The following is a 22,233-nucleotide window of genomic DNA, read 5'->3' on the forward strand; positions in this document are numbered from 1 at the left end:
AAAACAGACTTTGGATCAGTGTCGAAGGGGCTGTTTTATACTGAAGGGCTTGGGGGGTGGGGTGTTAGCTTATGATTAATACCCCACTTTCTCTTCTCAGACACACACACACACACAAAATCACTCTTTTTTTCATTGCATACACACACATACACACACACACAGGCACACACATAGGCACACGCCCCTCCAAGCTCTTTAAAGGGGAAATCAGGTCACTAATCTGGGGGCCTTGAGCTATCAGTGTTCTAGCTTCAGGTTAAACTCACTCTCTCCCTGTATACCGCATTCAGAGTAATAGTAATTATATACATAATGAAATAATAACCTCTCAGTGACCTCCCATAAGTACCCAATGTTTAAGCAAACAAATGCTTGTTAAAAATAGTTCTGGGTGGTGTTTGGTTTTGGTGCCTTTTTTAATCCCATGAATTAACTAGCAAACCACAGATATTTCGAGTGCAACGACAGTTTTCCAGGGCACAAGATGACGTGTTCAAATTGATTCTCTAATATAAAACTGCAGATCCTCAAATTTGAGAAGCTGAAACTAGTGAATATTTGGCATTTTTCCTTGATAAATGACTTATAGGTGCACTATGTAATTTTGGGAAAGAAATTTTAATCAGAAATGAAAGATTTTCATTGACTGATTACCTGTATTATTACCTCATTAATATTCTAAATATTACAATTCTGTGTTAAAATTTCTTCTCCAAAACTACATAATGCCCCTTTTAATCTTTCAATCCATTATCAGAATTGTTGCTGTTTCATGCTGAGAGTCAGATGTCAAGATTGACACTATCTGTTCAGTAAATGCAGTATGTAGCCGGAGCCAGCAGCCACTTATCTTTCCACAAAGACTGGAAACAGTTAAGCTAGCCCAGCTCAGTTCAATGGTGAAAAAAAGGTATGTAAAACAGCAAGTGTTGTTTTTTCTAATGGGTTAATTACTGAGCAGGTGTATTTTGTTACCTTTGTACAGAGCCAGGCTAGCTCTTTCCCCTTGTTTCCTGTCTTTATGCTAAGCTAAAATAAGTAGCTGCTGGTTCCACCTAAATATATGCCAAACAGATGTAAGAGTGATATTCATCTAATTATCTAACCCTCTGCAAGAAAGAGTGTTTTTGCTAAATGTTGAACTATTCCTTTAATGCATCAAGCACGTTAGGCTTGCTCTCTGGGGATTGTCACTGCTGCTACTGTAATTGCAGTAGTACTACACTAGATTAAAGCAAAGTGAGTACCAAAAAGTTGATAATAATATGTGATAGAATGCATTAAGTAAATCTCTGAGGATGGATTAGTAATTCTGCTAACAGTTTACATACAGGGAAGGGACTGAAGTTGCTGTAGAAATGCGGTCGCCTCTTCCAAACACTGACCTTATAACGAGGAGGAATCCTAGAGATCACTTCTCACTGGTCGTTGGGATGAGGGTGGCCAACCACCCACACTCTGTTGAAGGTCCGTCAGAAAAGGGGACAAATCACTCTCATCTCTATTTTCAGAGAGTGATGTCACTCCCCAGTGTCCTGACTAACCATTACACCAGCATCTGTCACATGGAGAGGAAGGTGTGCAGAGAAAAGGAGAGAGTGCTGGAAATAGACTTAGAAATACACTTTTTTTTTCTTTTTTATACAGTATACATTTTTTAGTCCCGTACTGTAATGGTGCATACATTTCAGCCATGTAAGCACACAATATTTTATGAATGAGGATGACTAAGAGGAGGTGTGAATATGTGTGTGTGGTAGAGTGGGTGGAAGAGCCGGGGAGAGAAGATGTTGTGTTTTGGTTTAATTGTTATTTTAGTATTGATGTCATTACAGTCCATTGCTATAAAGTGCAAAAATAAACCACACACATACATCTTTGCCACCTTATTCTTAGCCGACCCCCACCTGCTTCACCCACACACTCTGACCTGCTGGTTATGCAACACAAAATAAATAATTACACAGATCCACAGCGCCCCGTTCTCCACCAAATTACACCTCCATCACATTACAGAAAGGCTGGTCCTTGCAGTTGAACTGGTCACAGCTTAGAAATGTGATCTAAATTAGTTTCACCACCAGACAGCTTGATGTAAAACTGGGTCAGAAAATATCATAACACCAATGCTGTTATTAAATTATGAGTCTCTTAAATTAATTTTCTTTCCAGATGGGTTAATATTTGTCAGCCTTTTAGGGCAAAAAAAACTCCTGATTTAAAGACTTGAAACCTTCCCTAACGTATCACTCAATGGTTGTTTCGGTTTCTTAAATGTAATTTAATTGAAGCTGTCATTAACTTTGTGCTAAGGCAAATACAGTCTTGTTTGGTGGGAATGAAAAGGATTAAGAATGTTTACGAAAATCGATTTTATGGATAGTCTTACACACATCCCATGTGTTCAGTGTACTACAGGCTGTAGAGTGCTGGGACTCCCAGGACGGACTGAGCAACCTACAGGCGCCCTCTAGTGATAGTCACAGTTGTGGTGCTTATTGAAATAATACACTGGATGAAAGAAGTTGTGGCAATGCAAAATGTAAAATTAGATGACATTTAAACACAGTTTATAAGATTGTCATAATGTTCAGGCTCCTGCAGTTATGAGATCTTATTTCATATAGTCAGATTTACTGAGAAGTAACTAATCTTAAATCATTTCAGTTTGTGACATCATTTCTGCAAACACCACTTTTTTACTAGATTTCCCAAATAAAACCTAAATGGTTTGCTATTATTGTTTTCATTAATATGTTAAATGGATTTAAATCGTAACATGTAGTCTGTCATTAGAAATGTTTGGGTAAAAAAACAGATACAGTTGTACGAGAACATACAATAAAGCATCCTTTTCCAAATTTCTATGCTGCTGTTCTGTTAACAATAAAAGTCATCAGCATCACCTCAAATTGACAATTTAACATTCATAAACTGTTAAAGAGAGAGTGAAGTAAAAAACAAAAAAAAACAAACAAACAAATGTGATTATTATATAAGAAAGAATTCTTCTAAATTTCTAAACCAATTGTTCTATCCCTATTTAAATACCTTTGGACCCGGCTAACTAACTCACTCTCTTCTTCTTCTCTTTCCAGCATGATTTTGTGCGTCGGGAACGCTCGCCGCGCATTCTCATCGACCTCATCCAGAGGACCAAGGATGCGGTGCGCGAGCTGGACAACCTGCAGTACCGCAAGATGAAGAAGATCCTCTACCAGGAGAAACACAACGGGCCCATGGGAGAGAGCCAGGAAGAGGAGGAGGTGGGTGGAATAGGGACAGGGAAGGGTTCATGTAAAAGATAAGGGGGAGTTGATTGGACAGAGTCTCAGTGAAAAGAAGAAAAAATACAGAGAGGACAATTATAGTTTGCCAGGAGTAACCATCGAAGGAGGCAAGTGGTTGAAAACACGAGCTCTATTTCAGTTTTAATGACAACAATTCTCTAACTTTCACATCAAAGATAAGTCAATTTTTTATTTGTTTGTGGCTTTTGTGTCAGACCACATTCAATTCAGCTTTAATATCATAGAGGGTAACTTTTGTCTTAAAAAAAGACGCATTGCAAGAACAAAAAGTTTACAGGGTGTGTGTATAGTCACAGAGACTATAATCGAGCCAACTGAGACGAGTTAATAATAACCAAACAGGCAGGATGTTACATAAAGCAGTTTAGGACTGCAACTAACAATAGCTTATTATTATTATTATTATTATTAACTAACTCTGCCAATTATTTTCTATATTTATCACTGGATTGTATGGTCAATAAATATCTTAAAATATTTACAAATATCCTTCACAACTTGCTAGAACATAAGGGGACGTCTTCCAATTTCTTTCTGTATCAAGCACTGCAGTAGAGGAGCATTTCACTTAATGTGAGTCAAGAATGCACGAGTCTTCGAGCTCAGACTCACAGCACAAATGTGTGACAACAGGATCATTTGTCTGAAGTGATGTTAATGAAACCCCAAGAAGGAGCCTAAGTCTCAAAGATGTAGGAACCAGATACTTTGCTTTTATCCAAAGCGGCCTTTTTGACTCTTGTAGTTTTGTCACTTGTAATATAGTTGGATAAAACACCGAAATACAGTTGAAAGCTGCTCACGGCACACACACACACACATGCAACAGCCTTTCTCCTGCAGCCGCAGTAGCCTGACATTGAGATGAAATGTCCCTTAGTTGACCTGGCCTGAGGCAGGATAAACAGGCACGGACACAGTAGTGTCATCCTACACCACGTGAAGCGATTCAGAACAGCCACCAGACCTCACTGCAACAAGACGCCACTGAAGGCTTTGCTGAAAAAACGTGCAGCCCCAAACTTCTTTTTGTGTTCTCGGGGGGATAGAGCAGCTGACTATGACATCCTAATACAGACTGCCACTGCAGACTTAACTGAATTGTCTGCTGCACCTTTATGCTGTGCAGGTTGTTTCCCTTTATAGATCATGCACACACACTCAGGTGACATCCCAGTCAGAGCAATGTGCGTGAACAAACATACACAAAAACATCTGAAACATTTGAGGTGTTAATAAAATAATAGGCAATTCAGTTTGACTTTGACTCTATCGAGAGGCCGTAAGTTATATATTGAGGCAACTTCCTTTAATTTGGAAAGGCCTGGAAATATTGTGGGTGCAGGACACAGGGGTCTATTTTTATGAGAATTAAAATCTGTGTTTAATAATTGGAAGATGTGTTTTATGAATATGTGTGTGTGTTTGTGGATGTTGACTTGCAGGACAGTGAGGCAGCCAGCTGTAAGATGAACAGCCTGGGCAGCAACCACTCCATCCCCAGCACGTCGGTCAGCACAGGCAGCCAGAGCAGCAGCGTGAACAGCATGCAAGAGGTGCTGGACGACAGCTGCTCCGACATGACCATGATGCACCCCCAGGACTACAGCAGCACCCTGGAATCCTCCCCGCACACCAAGAAGGTAAAGTTCAAGGGTAAAGGTTGGATGATGATGGCAGGGAGCTGGGGAGTATTTAGGGCCAGATGACCGATCAAATGTCACACCAAACCACCAAACCAGAGCTGGAAACTGGAAAGCCGTGTGGGCAGTTCTTAGCAGTTCCCAAAATCTTTTGTCTGAAGAGATGAGGCCTTCGTTGACACCAGCTGTCATGTTCCACATATGTTCATATTTAAACAATGGTTTAAACAGGATCGATTGTTTTTTTTGTGTCATGGCTATGAGTATTCAACCATCTTCCTTCTCAACAATACAAGTACAGTATAGCCTACCTCAGCCACATGCAGAGACAGCCTGGTGAAAAATCTTTTTACAGGGTCTGCATGATTATGGACAGGTTTCAGTGGCCTTGGTTTGATAATTATTTGATGCTTCTTGGAGCCAATTACTGTGGGTCAGACTACAGTGTTTTACAAGGTAAAGCTAAATGATGCACTTTATCAACCAATGTATGAACCCACTGATTGTTCAAAACCTGAAGGGAACTGTCAGTACACCAAGAAAGTTTAATATAGAAATAGACACCCATGGGTGTACATGTAGGTGCACCGATGATTGTGATAAGTTCAGCATTACCCTGATTTATAATCCTGGTTAAGTGTTTAATTTCCATCCAAAACACAACTGTGTGGTTATACAACAAATAGATTTTTTTACCCAAAATCCAACGTATCCAGTGGATACGATTAATGAGTTTTAATTCACACAAGACTTACAGGTATCTGTCCACTTAATTGCCTTGATTTCCATTCAGTTTTTCAGATGTCCTTCTGCTATAGAGAAAAAACAAATAAACGCCAGCAGAGGTTGCCCCTCCTTTGTGGAGATACAACCTAATTACAGACAAGGACAACTTTTTGACATTCTCAGTTATTGTCCTCTTATTTGATTTGAAGTCTCACAGTAGTAAACACTTTTCCTAAAATGCCATGCACCTACATTTCTAAGAATAAAAGCATAATCAACACAAACAGAGACACATGGCTCTGTGGAAACATTCAATGGACTTCTCTCACTGTTTTCAAGTATATGTCTAACCCCTCCCCCCCCAAAAGGAAGTGGAAATGGAAACCGTTGACACACTGTTTGGCAGATCGCTTCAAGTTCATCACCGACACCATTCACACTCTCTGAACAAAGACTGCGTACACATGTCGGCAAGCGGCACAAACTCCCCACCATTTCCCCACTTACAGCTCTGTCATCCTGCACACACACACAAGCATACACTCAGTGTACACAGGTCAACACAATGCCTGACATTCTCGTTGAATATCTCATATGACTTAAAAATCTGTGAAGAGAGTGCTGTCACTGCTCTGTCATTCTCTTTCTTCATCAGCTCTTTGTATTTTGACAGTGCATGAATAAGGATGTCACTTTATGAACAGACAGCCAGTGTGTTGTTTCAAGTTCAGGGGCTGAGCTGAGAACAAATGAAAGTGACACATTGTTTTCAGATGCTGATGAAGTTTCCTCTTCACATGAATCGACTCTTTGGTCCCCCGGCTTCTGAAAATGTTTCAATCCGTTTCCAGTGGGGGGGGGGATTGAGTGTTGACATTTCATCATGTTTTGCAAGGTTACAGTTGACACAGTTTAAGCTGATGATTCCTTTTGAAATTTTACATTCCATGTGATTTGAATCAACGGGGAATTTTGTTATTTAAAAATTCACAAAGATGGTGAAGAGATTAAACACTGGCACAGTTTTGAGTGAGTCAGAATCTGTCCTGTAGCAACACTCAGTTTTCACCTTTATCTCTTCTTCTTGTTCACTTCAATGCCATTTTAAGAGAAAAGAAAGACTTAATCGGTGACTTGTTCTCATTTGTCATTTTTTATTTCACACAGGACCATCAGTACAACTGGGACGATGGGATCCACAGGGACCACCGGTCAGGACTGAGGCCGGCCTCCTCCGACAAGAGCAGCCAGGCCCAAAACTACAAGAACCAGGGCCGCTTTGCCACCATAAAATCAGCCTCACTGGTAAGTTTGACAAACTCTTTTCTCTCGTCTGTTTACTCTTCCTGAGGATCCTCAAATATGTTTTTATGCGCTGTAAGGGTTTCAGAATCATTAAATTGTGGATCACTCATCTTAAAAGTTGTGTTGTGTTTAAAAAAGGCAGAAAATGGAGAAAGCCAAAATCTTTCACAGAGCGTTATGTTTACACCATAGCAGCATATGAAGGCACAGAAGGGTCTTTTTTCCCTTCTCTCTGTGACAACCTGCCCCTGATTGTGCCGATTGAGTGCTGTATAAATACAAGCTGGTCTTTTCTTTGTTGGATTAATTTTGCTTTTTTAAAAAAGTAAAATCTCTTTTTCTACCTATTTATTTTCCGTCACTTCAGTCCATCTTTCGGTCTTTACCTCTTCCAGTCTCTTTGTCTCTGCTCTCCAGTTTCGGCTCAGTCTCTGTTCCCATCCTGTCTTCCCTCTCATTCACTTCACTCTTTTTGTTTTCTCCCCTTGTACTATGCTTCACATTACCACTCCCCTTCCTCCGCCCTCTCCTTTATTTCTCAGTCTCCCGCACTTGATAATACATCATTCTCAGATCTGACTCAATGTTCTGAGTTGAAGGGGGTGGAATTCTCTCTCCCTCTCTCTCTCTCTCTCTCTCTCTTTCTCCATGTCTCTCTTTCTCTCTCACCCTCCCTGTCTGTTGTCATGGAAACCGGCTCTAGTAACTAGTAAGTAGTTGTGGTGTCGTGTGTGTATGCGCGTGTATGTGTGTGTGTTTACTCATCCATGACCCACAGGTTTTACTTGTGAGCCCCTTCTGCTGTCAGGTCTTAAACCAGACATGAGAGAACACGAGCAAAGAAAATCTGCGTCTGTGTCCTCATACTGCCCTTGAACCGAGAGTGAACCACTGATAGTTCAGACCTATATGTGTGGCTTTTTATTTTTATTTTTTTTTTTTACCATAAGTCTCCTTTATCTTTTCGATGTAAAATTTGAGGCTTCAAAATAAATAAATGCCACAGTGAAGAAGGTCTCCATGAACAGCAGCTCTCAAATTTTGCGAGTAAGACAATAAATAAATGTGTCCACCTTAATGAATCTATTGATGTTGTACCTTGCGTTTCTAGACCAATGTCATACTTTTCCTTCCACACGCCGAGACAGTTTCCTTTCAAACATGTGTTGTCTAACGCTCTTAGCATTATCATCAGAAGCCTATGTACCAGTGGTTGCCAATCTTTTTTGACTTGCGACTTTTTCTTTTTGTTTAATATGAATAATCTTTAGAGGTCTGAAAGTATAACATTGAGGAAGCAAGCAGTACAATAAAGTCTAGATGACAAAAAGAAAATAACATAATTTTTTGGACCAAATTTTTTTTTTGGAACCCCATTACCACACAAGATTGTTTTAGTCTTAACTTTGTTTTGTATCATAATTATGTCAGTTTATTAACTCATAATACTGACTTATTAACACATAATTATGCAATATGATCATAAAGTATCTAGCCTATAATAATAATATATCTTACTATTTTGATATATTATCTCATGATAATTAAGTCATTAGTTAATAGATAAATTAATAGGAAGAAAAAAACGTTTATATACCATTACTGAAGTTGTGATGCTCATTTTAAGGTGGAGCCATGGCTTCCCTATGAAAGGGTTTACACAGCATCACTTGACATTCAGATTCATCCTCCCCCTTTTTTTTTTACTCAGAGAGTTACTGTCTCTTGCCTGACAGCTAATACAAGTGCTTTGAAGTTCAGCAGAGCAAGCTAACACCTTGGTCGACAGATACTGTCACCGACCACGTTTGTCAGTCAATTAGAGGAATCTTCACCATAGAGCAGGCTTTGGCATGTCTGCAGACCAAGCTAACAGTATAAGCTGCTAACAGACATCGAGCCAGGTGGCATAAGCTAGCTGCTAGATGGATCAATGTAGTTTACCATAGCTGCCCGACCCCAGGAACGTTTTGCCAAACGTGTACTTTTCACGCATAATTTTCTTAATATTAGAGCTAGCAAACCCGGTACTAGATGTGGAGAAAAATTTCTGTCTTCTGAGTGTGGTGACAATATGCCTACCTCTTCCTCACTTTACACAAGGAAGTCTCTATGATGAACCATGATGTCAGAGAACAGGGGTTACAGGACACATAACCATGACCAATTGTAGCCTATTCTGTGTCCTCTACCTACACAACATAACCTTAAAAAGAAAAATCTCCCTTGTCCCCCCTTCATTAATTGCTTGACATTTATTCTAAGTTAAACAGTCCCTTTAACATCACAGAAATTGTCAGCACACTACAGAGTTTCTGTTTAAAACTTAAAAATTCTGGCTCATTTTAAGTTCAGGATTAAAGTCAAACTAAAATACCTTGGATTTAAGCATCAGAAGTGGCGAACGCTGTGTCGGCAGCTCCGTGTAACGGAGGCTGTCTGTCTTGAAAAGAGGCGGCATTGTGTAAACCAAAGTATCTGTGTCGTGTGATAGCGCCAGTCCTGGCCGCCGGCGCTGAAAGAGATGACATCATCGCTTTCTGCCGAGCGCAGACGTCCTCAGATTGGCCTCGGCTCGCTGAGACTGGAATCAGCAGGTAGACAAAGAGCGATGGAGAGAGAAGAACGGGGGGTCCAGATGGTGAGGGGTGATGAATCGCCAGAGAAAGGAGAGAGAGGAAGACAGGGAGCGGGAAAACAGAGAGAACATTAACAAGAAGAAGGAGGGGGAACAACATACCGTCAGTAATGTGCAGCCTTAAAAAACAAAAACAAGTCCCTGAGTGAGAAAATTTGTGTGAGAGTGAGATTCGAAGAAATGAAAGGGTGAATTGAAATGAAAGAGCATGATGGCTGGTGAGACAGACAGCAGATATCAGGGGTATGACAAGGACTGATAAACAGAGGTGAGACAAAAGAGCAGAAGGGATTGAAATCTGGACTGACAACGAAGGACAAGTGGGGAAGAGAGACAAAAAGAGGGTGATGTGCTTTGTCACCCAGAGGTGACAAATCTGATGTAGTGGTTGGAAAACAGAGAGAAGACGGGGGTAAAACTGAAGAGAAGGACAGAAGGAAAAGAAAGAGGGAGAGTGGGAAGAGAAATTATTGCGGGAGATGGAAGGAAAGGGAAACGGACGAGGAGGATGGGAAACGGCAGAAAGAGATGGATGTAAAGTGAGAAGGAGAACGAACGTGAGACAAAACGAGTGTATGAAATGGAGGGCAGGGGTTATTATAGGTCGGATGAAGTAACTGACTGAAGCCTGCACGAGAGACGGCATCACTGTAAAATATTTCACCTCATCTGCCGCCCGACTCGTCCTCAGCTCTCAGTTGCAGATTGTAACCTGACAGCCTGTAAACCTCAGCACGTCAACAACAGAGCACCAGATTAAAGTTTTAGACGCATCAAAACATGCACCATCCCCATCAGTCAGCTCTTTTTGGTGACAGCTGAAGCTTATAGCTCACAGCAATATGCTTCAGTGGTATCTGCTGTGTAGTTATAGAAGAAAAGTATTAAAAGACTTGTTTCACAGGTAAATGTCAGGGGTTGTGTTGTAACCAGATGCACCTCTTTTGTATTTGCGTCCCTTTTGAGGCCCAAACAGATGACAGATGAAAACAGGACAATAAACAGGGGTCTTGAGAGGCTTTTTGCTTTCCCTCTTTAGCCAGATGACTTCCCCATATGTTACTATACATCTGTAGCAACGTTCAAAGTACAGCCAAGTCCTCTTCTTCTTCTTTCTGGTACCTGACAAAGACCCAGTTTAGGATTAAACGTTGTACATCTTAAGGAAGAACATGACAGTGTTGCGAGGAAGATAATAATCTTCTTCTATTCTTTAGCATAAAATAATATCAGTGTTCTGCAGGGTTTTTTACTCAAATCTTCAGCAAAATGAAGAACAGAACTAGCTCTACTGGTTCCCTTTCATAATTAATTCAATCGATGTCCTTTAGGCTATTACCAGCAGAACAAGTGTGTGTTTAAAAACTGTGATGAGGCAGAGCTGGGGTCATTGGCACCAGACACTTGGTGAACACACAGAGGTCAAACTCTCTATGTGGACTTTTGTTCAATTTAATTTAATACAGACGAAATACGTTTGTGAGTGCTCGTCCTACCACTTTGTTTTTACACAAATCAAACACATCAGCTGCCATCAGTGCTGCATTTCTTCTATTCAACAAAGCATGCCATGCAAAATAAGCAAAATAACTAAGCTGCTCAATTCCCACTGATCTCACAGGAACATTCACCTTTCGCCTGCATGCCCCCCTCCTCTCCCTGAATATGATCTCCTTTCCAGTCCCTGAGCCTTGTGTGAAAGAGGCCGTCACATGACGTGACTTGGCCCTTTGTGGCAGCATGCAGGGTGGCAGCGAGGCAAGTGACTAGGATTGGGAGCTGCTGTTACAGTGGGGTATTGATTCAGCACAGATTAAGGAGGGAGGAGGGGTGCTCAACCTCCACCTATTTTCACACCAACCCCCCTGCCCCCATCCTCTTATTTCCTAGATGCTCTTATTTTACTTCTCAATATTTCCATTTTTTCTTTTCCCTTCTCTCTCCCAGTCACTCTCCATCTGCTGTTTCTCCTTTGCAACCACCCCCCACCCCCACCCTTCATCTCTCTGCCTGCTCCTCTCTGACCCCCCCTCTCCACCCTCCTCCAACTTCTCTCACTCTTTCTCAATGAGGTATTCATGTGACCCACCTGCTGTCCGCCGCTTAGCGTTAGCCCGACTAAAGAGCTGCTCTGTGCTCTTGTTGGCCCGTGCAGTCGGCCTGCCTCATTCACAGTTCACACGCCTGCCTCGGCCGCTGCGTGCCCAGGGCGCGAACCAAGGAGAGGGTAGAGGAGGGGGTCGACGTCCAGTAAGGGTGGGGTCTCAGGGTGGCATTGTAGCTCAGACAGGGTTCTGTCGGGCATAGGATGCTGCACAAGGTTCCTGGATGCTGGTGCACTTGGCTAAAGTCGCCATCATGTTTGGCCTGAGGAGTTCAGGTGGAAGTTATGAGAAGATGCGGAGCGAGTACTACCTAGATGTGGAGAACCCTTTCTGCCCTCAGGTTGGTGTGTCGGGTGCAGGTTTTGCAAAAAAAAAAAAAAAGGGTGTCAGTGCTGTTAAGACATGCCAGTATGGTCCATGACTTAGGTTAAATCTAATTATGCGTCTGTTTTAATATTGTTTTTATTACTTTTTTTTGCTCCATTGGGTTTAAACACATTTCAGATTCTATGCAGTTGCCTGATCTATGCAGTGACTGTGTATGTGTGATGGTCAGATGAAAGGGCTTTTGTTGAGCTCTAGTGGTATCTTCATCGAAAGGGATTTGACAGTATTTTCTTTTTTATGGTCTTTTTATGCTTTCTTGCCTCTGTAAACTGACAAGTGACAAGTGTTTGCTGACTGATTGCAGCAGTTGAACTGAAATGCTTAACATCTATTGAATGAATTCTGTTTTCTATTTTTCTTGGATGAATTAATATTGCATATTTACATATTTAAGGACAGGTGACATGTTAAGTGTTTGGATGCACGGCGTATTTTAATCTGTTGTGTCTGTGATAAGTGATTTGGTTTTTGTTCAGGTGTGGCAGCCCTCACATCTCCAAACTTGTCTTTCTCCACAGGTGACCAAGCAGATCCACGAGCATGAGCAGGAGAGCGAGCTGCGGGAGCAGATGTCGGGCTACAAGCGCATGCGGCGGCAGCACCAGAAGCAGCTGATCGCCCTGGAGAACAAGCTGAAGGCCGAGATGGACGAGCACCGGCTCAAGCTGCAGAAGGAGGTGGAGACACAGGCCAACAACGCCTACATCGAGCTGGAGAAGCTGGCGAAACGCCACACCGTGCACACTGAGAAGGAGGTGGGATTTCTGATGGATCGGGGGGGCATAAGTACAGTAACCCCAAAGTTATTTCACAGATGATCATAGCGGCCTACTATGCAACAGGTGGCTGGGGGATAAGGTCTGCATTGGAAAAACAGGGGAGGACATGTTGTTGAAAGTTTAAATGATTCTAAAGCTGCTTGTTGAAAAGTTAAATTCTGTTCAAAAACAAGCTCCAACCTCGGTCTTACATTGAATGCCAGGAAAGTTAAGATGTTACACACTGCTGCCACCCAATGATACATAAGATGAAACACAAGGCCAGAAGTAGGTCACATAATGTCACGCTCTGAAAAACAAGCTGCATATCTCTGTGATTAGCACGCAGCATGCCGGACCAGCCAGAGAGATAATATATCTATGCATATACAGTGGACCAGCATGCAGCCTTAAACAGCAACATAAACACACTGTCACATGTCACATGTGAGTGACATTTCACTCAGCTAAAGCAATAAGTCAGTAGATAGTGACATCAACAGGATGTCTTCTGGTCTGAAAATGGGTTATTCTGGCCATTAAATCTGCCCTTATATAAATACTTTTATCCAGAGCACCGCAAATGGTGATGTGATGTTTTTGTTTGTCTGGAGTGGAAATCAAACTCCTGAATTAGAGCTGGAGTATAAATAGTCTTAATCAAACTACTGACATTATAAATGCCGCACCAAAAAGTTTCTCATATTGCAAGTTTGTTTAAATCTCTATAAACAACAGCCAATAGCATAAAAAGTATATAATATAATATAATATAATATAATAATATTATGTAATATAATATAATAATTACTTTGATTGCTGATTAATTTTTATCTTGACTGATGTTTCGTTGGTAAAATGCTGATAAACGTGTCATAGTCTTTATGAGTCTTGTTTTGTCAAACTAACAATCCAAAACCAAAAAATATTAAGTCTATAATGATAATAAAACAGGAAAACAACAAATCCTCTCATCAGACAACCTGTGACCTGAGAATGTTTTGGCATTTTCGGTTCAAAAATGCCAGAAACAATTAATCATTATGACGATTATTCTGATCATTTAACTTGACGTACAATAGATTTGAGGTGGTATTGTGCAACCTTTGTTATAACATGACTTTATAACATGACTTTGTTTGTTCACTGTTCAATGGTGAGCTTGTAGCATATATTAAGTTAAGGCCTCCATGCTAAGCTAACATCCCCTCGCCCCTCTTTCCCTTCCATTTCATGTGACCCCCACCCCTTCAGATGAAGACGGCGTTGACAGATGAGAAAAAGTTCCAGCAGCAGATCGTGGCACAGCAGAAGAAGGAGCTGACCACCTTTCTGGATAATCAAAAGAAGCAGTACAAACTCTGCAAGGAGAAGATTAAGGAGGTGTGCCGCTTGTTTGTTGCTTTCCTTATTCCTCCTTTGTACGCCTCGCTCGTGTGTGACACATGGCCCTGTACGCTGTTTACTGTTGAATCAGCCCTCCTCCACACAAACATTCAGTACCTCCGAAGTGGTTTTGTTGGAAGTTGTGTTGAGTCACTCAGCCTACTCACTATGTTCCTACACATGTATGTACACACAGACATAAAAAAAACACTACACAGCTATGCACACAGAGTGCATTTGTGTGCCTCCACAACCTTGAAACTGAGTCCAGAGTGTACTCTTGTGGGCTGGGAGTGTGATACACTGTGTTTTTCAGTGACGAGATAAGTGACCAAAATTAGGTCAGCACAGTTAAAAGAAAGCATCGCTGGCATGGAGAGATATTTCCCACCAACTGAGGGCTATAACGGAATTAGACACCACAGAGAGCGGGGATCAGGCTCATGTGTTAAGTGCATTAGCTCGAATTGTAGATTACCTTAAAGCCCATGAAAGAGAAAGAGAACTCATACTGAGGAGGGATAGATTTGGCTGGAATTTTTCAAGCCTCCTCTGGCTATGAAAGTCATTTGTAGTTCGAGAGAGAAGGTCAATTGGAGTTTGCTGTCAACACTATTCATTATTTAGACAGTGTTTATGGATGCTTTGTTTATTTTTACATTCAAACATGCACATGTAAGACATAGTCTGAACATTTTCTGCTTCTACATTTTTTGTTTTTCACATATCTACTTGTTAAGACTAATATGTCAAACTAGTTCCTCCCCCACAGTCCCAAACCAGCCAACTGTAGTCTGAACTGATATTTGCATGGATAAATGAAACGTAACCACGACCCAAAATGTACCAATCACAGTTCAATTTAACTGATAGCTCGCTACAGCCCAGTACCAACTCCACTGTCCCGAACCTCACATTATTTCTCTGCTCCCTTCTCAGGAGATGAACGAGGACCATAGCACACCCAAGAAGGAGAAGCAGGAGCGTCTGTCCAAGCACAAGGAGAACATGCAGCATTCCCAGGCCGAGGAGGAGGCCCACCTCCTGGCCCAGCAGAGGGTATTCTACGACAGGAACTGCCGCGCCTTCAAGCGCAAAGTCATGATTAAGAGGCACGACTTGGAACAGGAACAGATCCGAGAGGTGTGGTGGACGCACATGCTTTAAAACATCATATGCGATCGAATATGGCTAAATTGAAACTGAAGTCAGTTGTTAATTGAATTGTTCAAATGCACAACTCAAGTTGACCAAATCATAAAGTTCAAGAGTTTAAACTGAAGTAAAACCCCTGTTTTTTTTAGTTGTTTGTGATGTTGGTGTAAACAGGCCCAATGTGATTAGAAAAACAAAATATTTTTCTCAGCAAACCGCAAATAATTAGACCCATTGTTCTTTGGATCTGTGATGTGTTTTCTATTAACTATAAGAAGATTATTAATCCAGGGTAAAGCAAGGCAACAATGTCATAATCTGCAAAGCTGTTGTGTAAATCTGGACAAAGTCTCAGAAGGTCCTAAAGCTTTCTGTGGGAAAATACACCAAACTCTGAGTCAGGTTTTGTACAATAGAAAAAGTGTTTCAATAGAGAGGCGAATGGGAAAGATTTAATGTGCGGTATTTATTGATTCCTCAGCTGTTGATAATGTTCTAAGCTTGAAACAAACCAAGAGGAAAATTGATTTCTGAATGTGAAAATGCCAAGCTGAGCAAACAATGTCTCCCTCCCTTTCCTTTCCCCACATTCCTCCATCTTTCCTCCTGGTCCTCCCCAGGAGCTGAACAAGAAGAAGACCCAGAAAGAGATGGAGCACGCCATGCTGATCCGCCATGACGAGTCCATGCAGGAACTGGAGCACAGGCAGCTGAAGACCCTGCAGAAGCTACGGATGGACCTGATCCGCCTGCAGCACCAGACGGAGCTGGAGAACCAGATCGAGTACAACAACCGACGCGAGCGTGAACTCCACCGCAAGCACGTGCTGGAGCTCCGGCAGCAGCCCAAGAATCTCAAAGTGAGTTGACACGGAGGCAGATTTTACAGATAATGGTGGTTATTGTCATGAGGACACAGGTGCTTGAGATGCAGGGCTCACGGTAAAAAAAACCAAAACATAATGCTTTTGTTTCCAGATTCATTTTTAAAATTTTTCTTGTGTCTTTGAAAAGATGAATTGGATCCACCTCTAAGATGGCGCAAGCCATGAGCAACATATTTTATGTTGTGGGAAGTTTTGATAAAACAGTGATGCAAGATGGATGTAACAAATTATTTGGGAAAAATGGTGAGATAACATACAAAATATGTCATCTCTGAATGTCATTCCAGTTTGATTTTGCTTTTGAGGATAATAAAAACTAAAACTCATATTTTTGCCGCAGGCTGATTCAAACCTTTAACCTTTAGCCTTTAATTAAACAGTCTACGTGCTCTTCTCACTGTTTTTCTGTCTGTCTTCGTCCCCTCCACCAGGCTTTGGAGCTGCAGATCAAGAAGCAGTTCCAGGACACGTGTAAGGTGCAGACCAAGCAGTACAAGGCCTTGCGCCACCACCAGATGGAAGTTACGCCCAAGGCCGAGCACAAGACGGTGCTCAAGGCGCTGAAGGATGAGCAGACACGCAAGCTGGCCATCCTGGCTGAGCAATACGAGCAGAGCATCAACGAGATGATGGCCTCGCAGGCGGTGAGTGGAGACACGTTAATGTTCGTATAAATGCATCAGTTTATAATTACAGATAAGAAATGTTGGTCTTTGAAGGCCGCTCTCTCCACCTGTTGCTCATGCTTTTACCTTTTTCTTCTTGTTGTTTGTCCTCATCTTATCTTTGTCATCCTTCCCCTTTATATCACTAATGTCTTAATCAAATCCCTAACTCGTCCTCCTCCCCTCCATTTCAATATGTCCTGTCTGTCCCTGTTATCCTTCCACTTTTTTCCATCACTTTTCCCCACCTCTACTCCCCTCCTCTCTGCCCTGTCTGTCTCTATTCCCCTTTTCTCCACTCTCTCTCTCCTTCTATGTGTCTTACCCCCACCCTCTCCCTCAATCTACCCATCTCTCTCTCTCTCTTTCTGTCCCTTTGTACCTCCCTCTCCCCTGTTGCGGTCCATGGTCGGCTGTGTCAGCTGCGTCTGGACGAGGCCCAGGAAGCTGAGTGCCAGGCCCTGAGGCAGCAGCTGCAGCAGGAGATGGAGCTGCTCAATGCCTACCAGAGCAAGATCAAGATGCAGACCGAGGCGCAGCACGATCGCGAGCTGCAGAAGCTGGAGCAGAAGGTGTCACTGCGCCGGGCTCACCTGGAACAAAAGGTGTGGTGAATGAAACGCTCATTCGCACTTCTCACTTTATAGGAGCCATACGTTTAATTTGTTTGACTGCTCTGAAAGACATACTGTAAGTGTTTCTCAACGCCCCAATTAATGCAATGCACAGTCCTTCTTAAAAGTAAAAAAAAAGCCTTTATTAACATGGATATTGGATTACAAAAACAAAATATTGTAGAGAATTAAGTTTCTTTCAGGTATAAAACAGCTCACATCCTGGAGTAAACTTTGTGTTACGCTTCAAAACCAGCCACCAGTTTGAGTTGCAAGGCACGTTCGATCCGTCCACATACCTTATTAAATTTTAACGTTTTACTTTAAGCACAACGCTGTTTATCCAAAGTGTTTTTTGAAGACAGGGATAAAACTGTGCAAAGTAGAGCAGAGAAGTAAAATACAAATCACAAATTTATGACAGTTAACAATTTATAAGACAGGGAGCAACTAAGACTTTAAAAGAAAAGAAAAGAAATAAAGACATAATGTCAGGCAAGTTTGCTAATGTGTCTATTAACATTTTCTGATATTGTTGAGTCAGTTAGACGCCACCATAATTCGACATGACAACAAATCATGACAGCAGGCTTTTTACACACCTTCAAGTGGGGTCATTTAAAACACAATTTTTTGCCTTAAGGTGTGTTGAGAGTGAACCGATTAAGCTCATAGATTACTTAAAACTCATCAAATACCTCATGAAAAGGACACTGTCGGGAAAATTGTCACAAACTTTAACACAGGTAACACTGCATAAGAAGACATAAAAAAAAACCTCACAACATCATCTATAATATAACAATAATTACACTCTGTCCTCCAACATCCTGCTCTTACAGGATTTAGATTACACCACATACAGGAAGTAAACGAAACCTTTTAAGGATCTGAAGCATGTGTAGGCAAACACAAACGGGCGGTAATGAGTTGAAATACAACAGTCGAGCGCTGGTTTCTGAGCACGCCTCGATGCTTAAGCGAACAGGTCCGGATACACATTTGCATCCACCTCAGCAGGCAGTGCGGGCATGAAAGGCGACCCAGACAGACACATTCATGAGTTCACACAGACACGCAAACAGATTTCCCTCACCACAGGTGGTGATGACAGCGGCAGGCCTTCCTGCAGGGAGCCGACAACCATTTCTCTCCACACTCCTAATGGTGTTGAAATCTCATTTAACAATATTATTCTCTTATTGTCTTATTTACTTCTTCACGGTTCATACAGTTTAGCTTCTTTTAATAGCTTCTTCTTAGGTATTTTGTGCATGTGTCCACCCTAAACTGCTCAGTGGAAACTTTTCATTGCTTTTATTTTGAAATGATCAATTATGAAGTAGTATTAATCATGACATTTGCATCTGCTTACATTAGGTTGCTTTCATACTTTTTTAACATTACAACACACAGTTTTATCAATCTGTCTCAATCTTATGTAATTTGGTTGCATGACACTCGAGATAGAGACGCATCTTTGATGTGACTATTCAGCAACCTGCCATGTGTACCAACGACATGTGATAAGATTAGAACGGCCAAGTACGCCTCCTTCCGAAGTGACCGACGTCATCGCTACAGTCTAGTAGACAGCACTCCGACAACAAAGGAAGAGACATTTGAAATGCCGCCCTGATCCAGTTCTGCTGGGCCCAGTCTGAGTGAGCTGCGGTGGTATGTCGCCATCTCCTGGCCGCGTCCAGACCTGCACTCTGGGACTGGGATGATGTCATGGTTTTTGAAGCACTATTGTCCTCGGGTTCGGTTCATGGTCAAAGTCTGGAGTTTTCTGTGCATGCTCAGTAGTCGACCAGATTGCCGTATTGCACCATGCAGGTCTTTGTCTGCACCTGTGGATGTGTGTGCCGAGTTAATGTGGGTGCTCGACTGAAAGATCCAGCAGACACAACACAATAACCCGACTAACGCAACTCAGCACACTTACACCTTCACAATATGTGTCAAGTCTGCATCCAGTTACACGTATCATAGTGTGCCTCATCTTTAAGGTTATTTAATACGGATATGAAATGGCTTCAGGGGGCGGACAAAAACACCACGAACTCCGCAGTGTCATGAAAACCAACACAATGGCTCTGCAACGAATACAACATTTGTAAAGGTGTCACTGTGACTGTGTTGGAGTTGGTTCAACTCTTTTGTTTGTTTTGAGGCTGCAGCTTGTACGGTGGTGTATTGAACTACATTATACTGTAGGGCTTTTCTCTTTGTGTGTCTATCTGGCGAATACCAACTACAGAAATTTGATATAAGACCTGGAAAAAAGACGTGCATGATGATGGAGTATGCCCTGGTCCCATATAATAGTTTGCACCTACAGCACATACTAGAACTTTCCAACCTCATGTTAATACCAGTAATAATGGCTGCAGTCCACTCAATGACAGAACTTTAAACCGGTTGTCTCATTTTAACACCAGTGCCTCTATATGACCTTGATATGCTGACAAGACCATCAGCGAGAAGACTGGCTATTTAGGCAGAGTGCTGAGGATGAATCGAGGGATATCATAGATACATTATCTCATCGACATGCATCCTTTAAACAGCTGGGCTTCTCCCTTTAACTAGCCAGATCTAGATCTTTTGACAGGAGGCAGTGGTGCTCCACTTTTGTCCACAGGGGGCGCCAGAATCAATAAAAAAAGTTCCTTGTAGATGCTTTAAAATACAGTGTTAATGTTAGTAGTTCCACATGTTCTTCTCTTGATATCTAAAGTTAAATCATTAAATTATTAGTCCAGTGATCTGCTGTTACTTCCTCTGGATATCATGTATCAGCAAGAATATTTTATTAAGTTGCACACTGTTTTGACAGTGTCCTTTTTTTCTATTTTAATGAATTTTTGCACACTTAAATTATTAGTAGTTCTGTTATATAACTCATACCTTACATAAAAGCTGTGCTTGGTTGTGTTGGCAATGCCAACTAAGTACAACTAAAATAAAAACATTACTGTGAAAAATTAAATTGTCTACTCCAGTATATTAACCCCAAATATCCCTTGTCCCCAGATTGAAGAGGAGCTGGTTTCCCTTCAGAAGGAGCGAACCGACCGGATCAAACACCTGCTGGATCGCCAGGAGCGGGAGACCGACAGCTTCGACATGGAGAGCATGCGGCTGGGCTTCGGCAACCTGGGCACCTTGGACCTTCCCAAGGACGACTACAGATGAGGGGCTGCCATCGCCACCGCCGTCTCTCGTGGTCCACGGGCTCAGTACACCCCTCCTCTGTTTTTACCTGACCCGACCTGACAGTGCAGGTGTTCACTGCTGCTGATGCCCTCACTCAAACACACAGACGCAAAAAAATATATATAATAGAACGGCTCCAGAATCAGCTGTTTTCTGGGCCGGTCAGACAGAGTGGATGGCAGGTTTTAGTGCCCCCAAACCCACCTAAACATCCTCCCCCTCCTTGCCTCTCATGGTGTCACAAGATGACAAAAAAATATGCTGGATAACTTCCTGTAGTTGTCATGTTTTTGTAAGAATAATGATAACATAGTCACAGTGATTCTTGTTTCTTGTGCAATGATGACACTTTTGGTGTGACTAAAAGTGGGAGACGAGAGAAGGAGGGAGAGAAAAATGAGGGTAGTTCGATGAGCGAAATCGCTCCACAACCATGCATTTTTTTAGAGGTGATACATTGTTTTGGTTAGTTTGTTTTTTCAGTCTCAAACGGTGCAAAAAAAATACGTCTCAAAGCGATAAATCAAACAACCAATCCTTCCACAGCCGCACATCTGCGCTGCTTCTTTCAACACTTTTTGGTATTTATTCATCGAGACATTTTTATGACAAAATTTGAATAATTTGATACTTTGAGAGACAAATATCACGATGTACATACAGGTACGCTTCTGATAAATGTGACTCCTTCGGGTGAATTTGATTACTGTGGGGAGGGTGAATCATGATACTCAATGTGTATCGTACTGATTTCTCTGCACTGGCAGCCAATGTGAATAATAATACATGTGACACGTGAACTCCAACTCCCAGCTAGCACAAAGGGCTTCATGTGGGGAGGGGGCGGGGGGACTTGTACTTTGTGTATAGAAGGATTTATGGAGAGCTTTTACTTATTTTCGTATTGTATTTTAACTGTCACTCAAATCAGAAAAGAATTTTTAAAGGCGCTTTTTTCTCCCCCCTCCTCAGATAGTATTTGAGTCATCTATCAATGGGATTTTCATTTGATTTTTCTTTTTTTTCTTTTTTTTTTTGCTTTACACAACTCCCAAGCTGTGTATTTTCTTATCAACCAGACCAGTATGATGCTTTATTATTGCATGCACTTTAATTTTTTTTTCCAGGTTAAAAGAAAGCATGAATCTGTCAGAGCTTTTAATTATATTTGTAAATAAAGTGCTCATCACACAAACTAAGGATGTGTTGTTATGTATGTCCAGCGTTAATTCCTCATGTCATCATATTCACTTTGTGCATCAGCAAAAAGCAGATACGATGAACAAACCAGGAAAAAATTAAATTGTGTAAGCCTGCTTCATTTAAATGTGCCACATGGCTGCTGTCTGAAGGGACCAATCTCTGACCTTTGACCTGAAACTATGGAAGACGACAAGTAGACCTTAGTGACTGTTTTATGTTGTTATT

The 22,233-nt window shown here is 41.7% G+C and overlaps 1 protein-coding gene across 1 annotated transcript in view; it reads left to right on the plus strand.

Annotated features, from left to right (window-relative positions):
- taok3a (TAO kinase 3a) overlaps positions 1–22,004 on the plus strand; it is a 67,227-nt gene extending 45,223 nt beyond the window's left edge. Inside the window, 11 exon segments of the mRNA XM_073467227.1 lie at positions 3,102–3,269; positions 4,760–4,957; positions 6,851–6,988; positions 12,637–12,873; positions 14,131–14,259; positions 15,202–15,405; positions 16,038–16,277; positions 16,736–16,948; positions 17,392–17,574; positions 20,623–20,778; positions 20,780–22,004. Of these exon segments, the coding sequence (XP_073323328.1) occupies positions 3,102–3,269; positions 4,760–4,957; positions 6,851–6,988; positions 12,637–12,873; positions 14,131–14,259; positions 15,202–15,405; positions 16,038–16,277; positions 16,736–16,948; positions 17,392–17,574; positions 20,623–20,778; positions 20,780–20,890 (1,977 nt within the window). The 3' untranslated portion in view covers positions 20,891–22,004.
- Positions 22,005–22,233: the final 229 nt, after the last annotated feature.

This window comes from Pagrus major, chromosome 5 (assembly GCF_040436345.1).
Source record: "Pagrus major chromosome 5, Pma_NU_1.0".
In the NCBI taxonomy this organism is placed as follows: domain Eukaryota; kingdom Metazoa; phylum Chordata; class Actinopteri; order Spariformes; family Sparidae; genus Pagrus; species Pagrus major.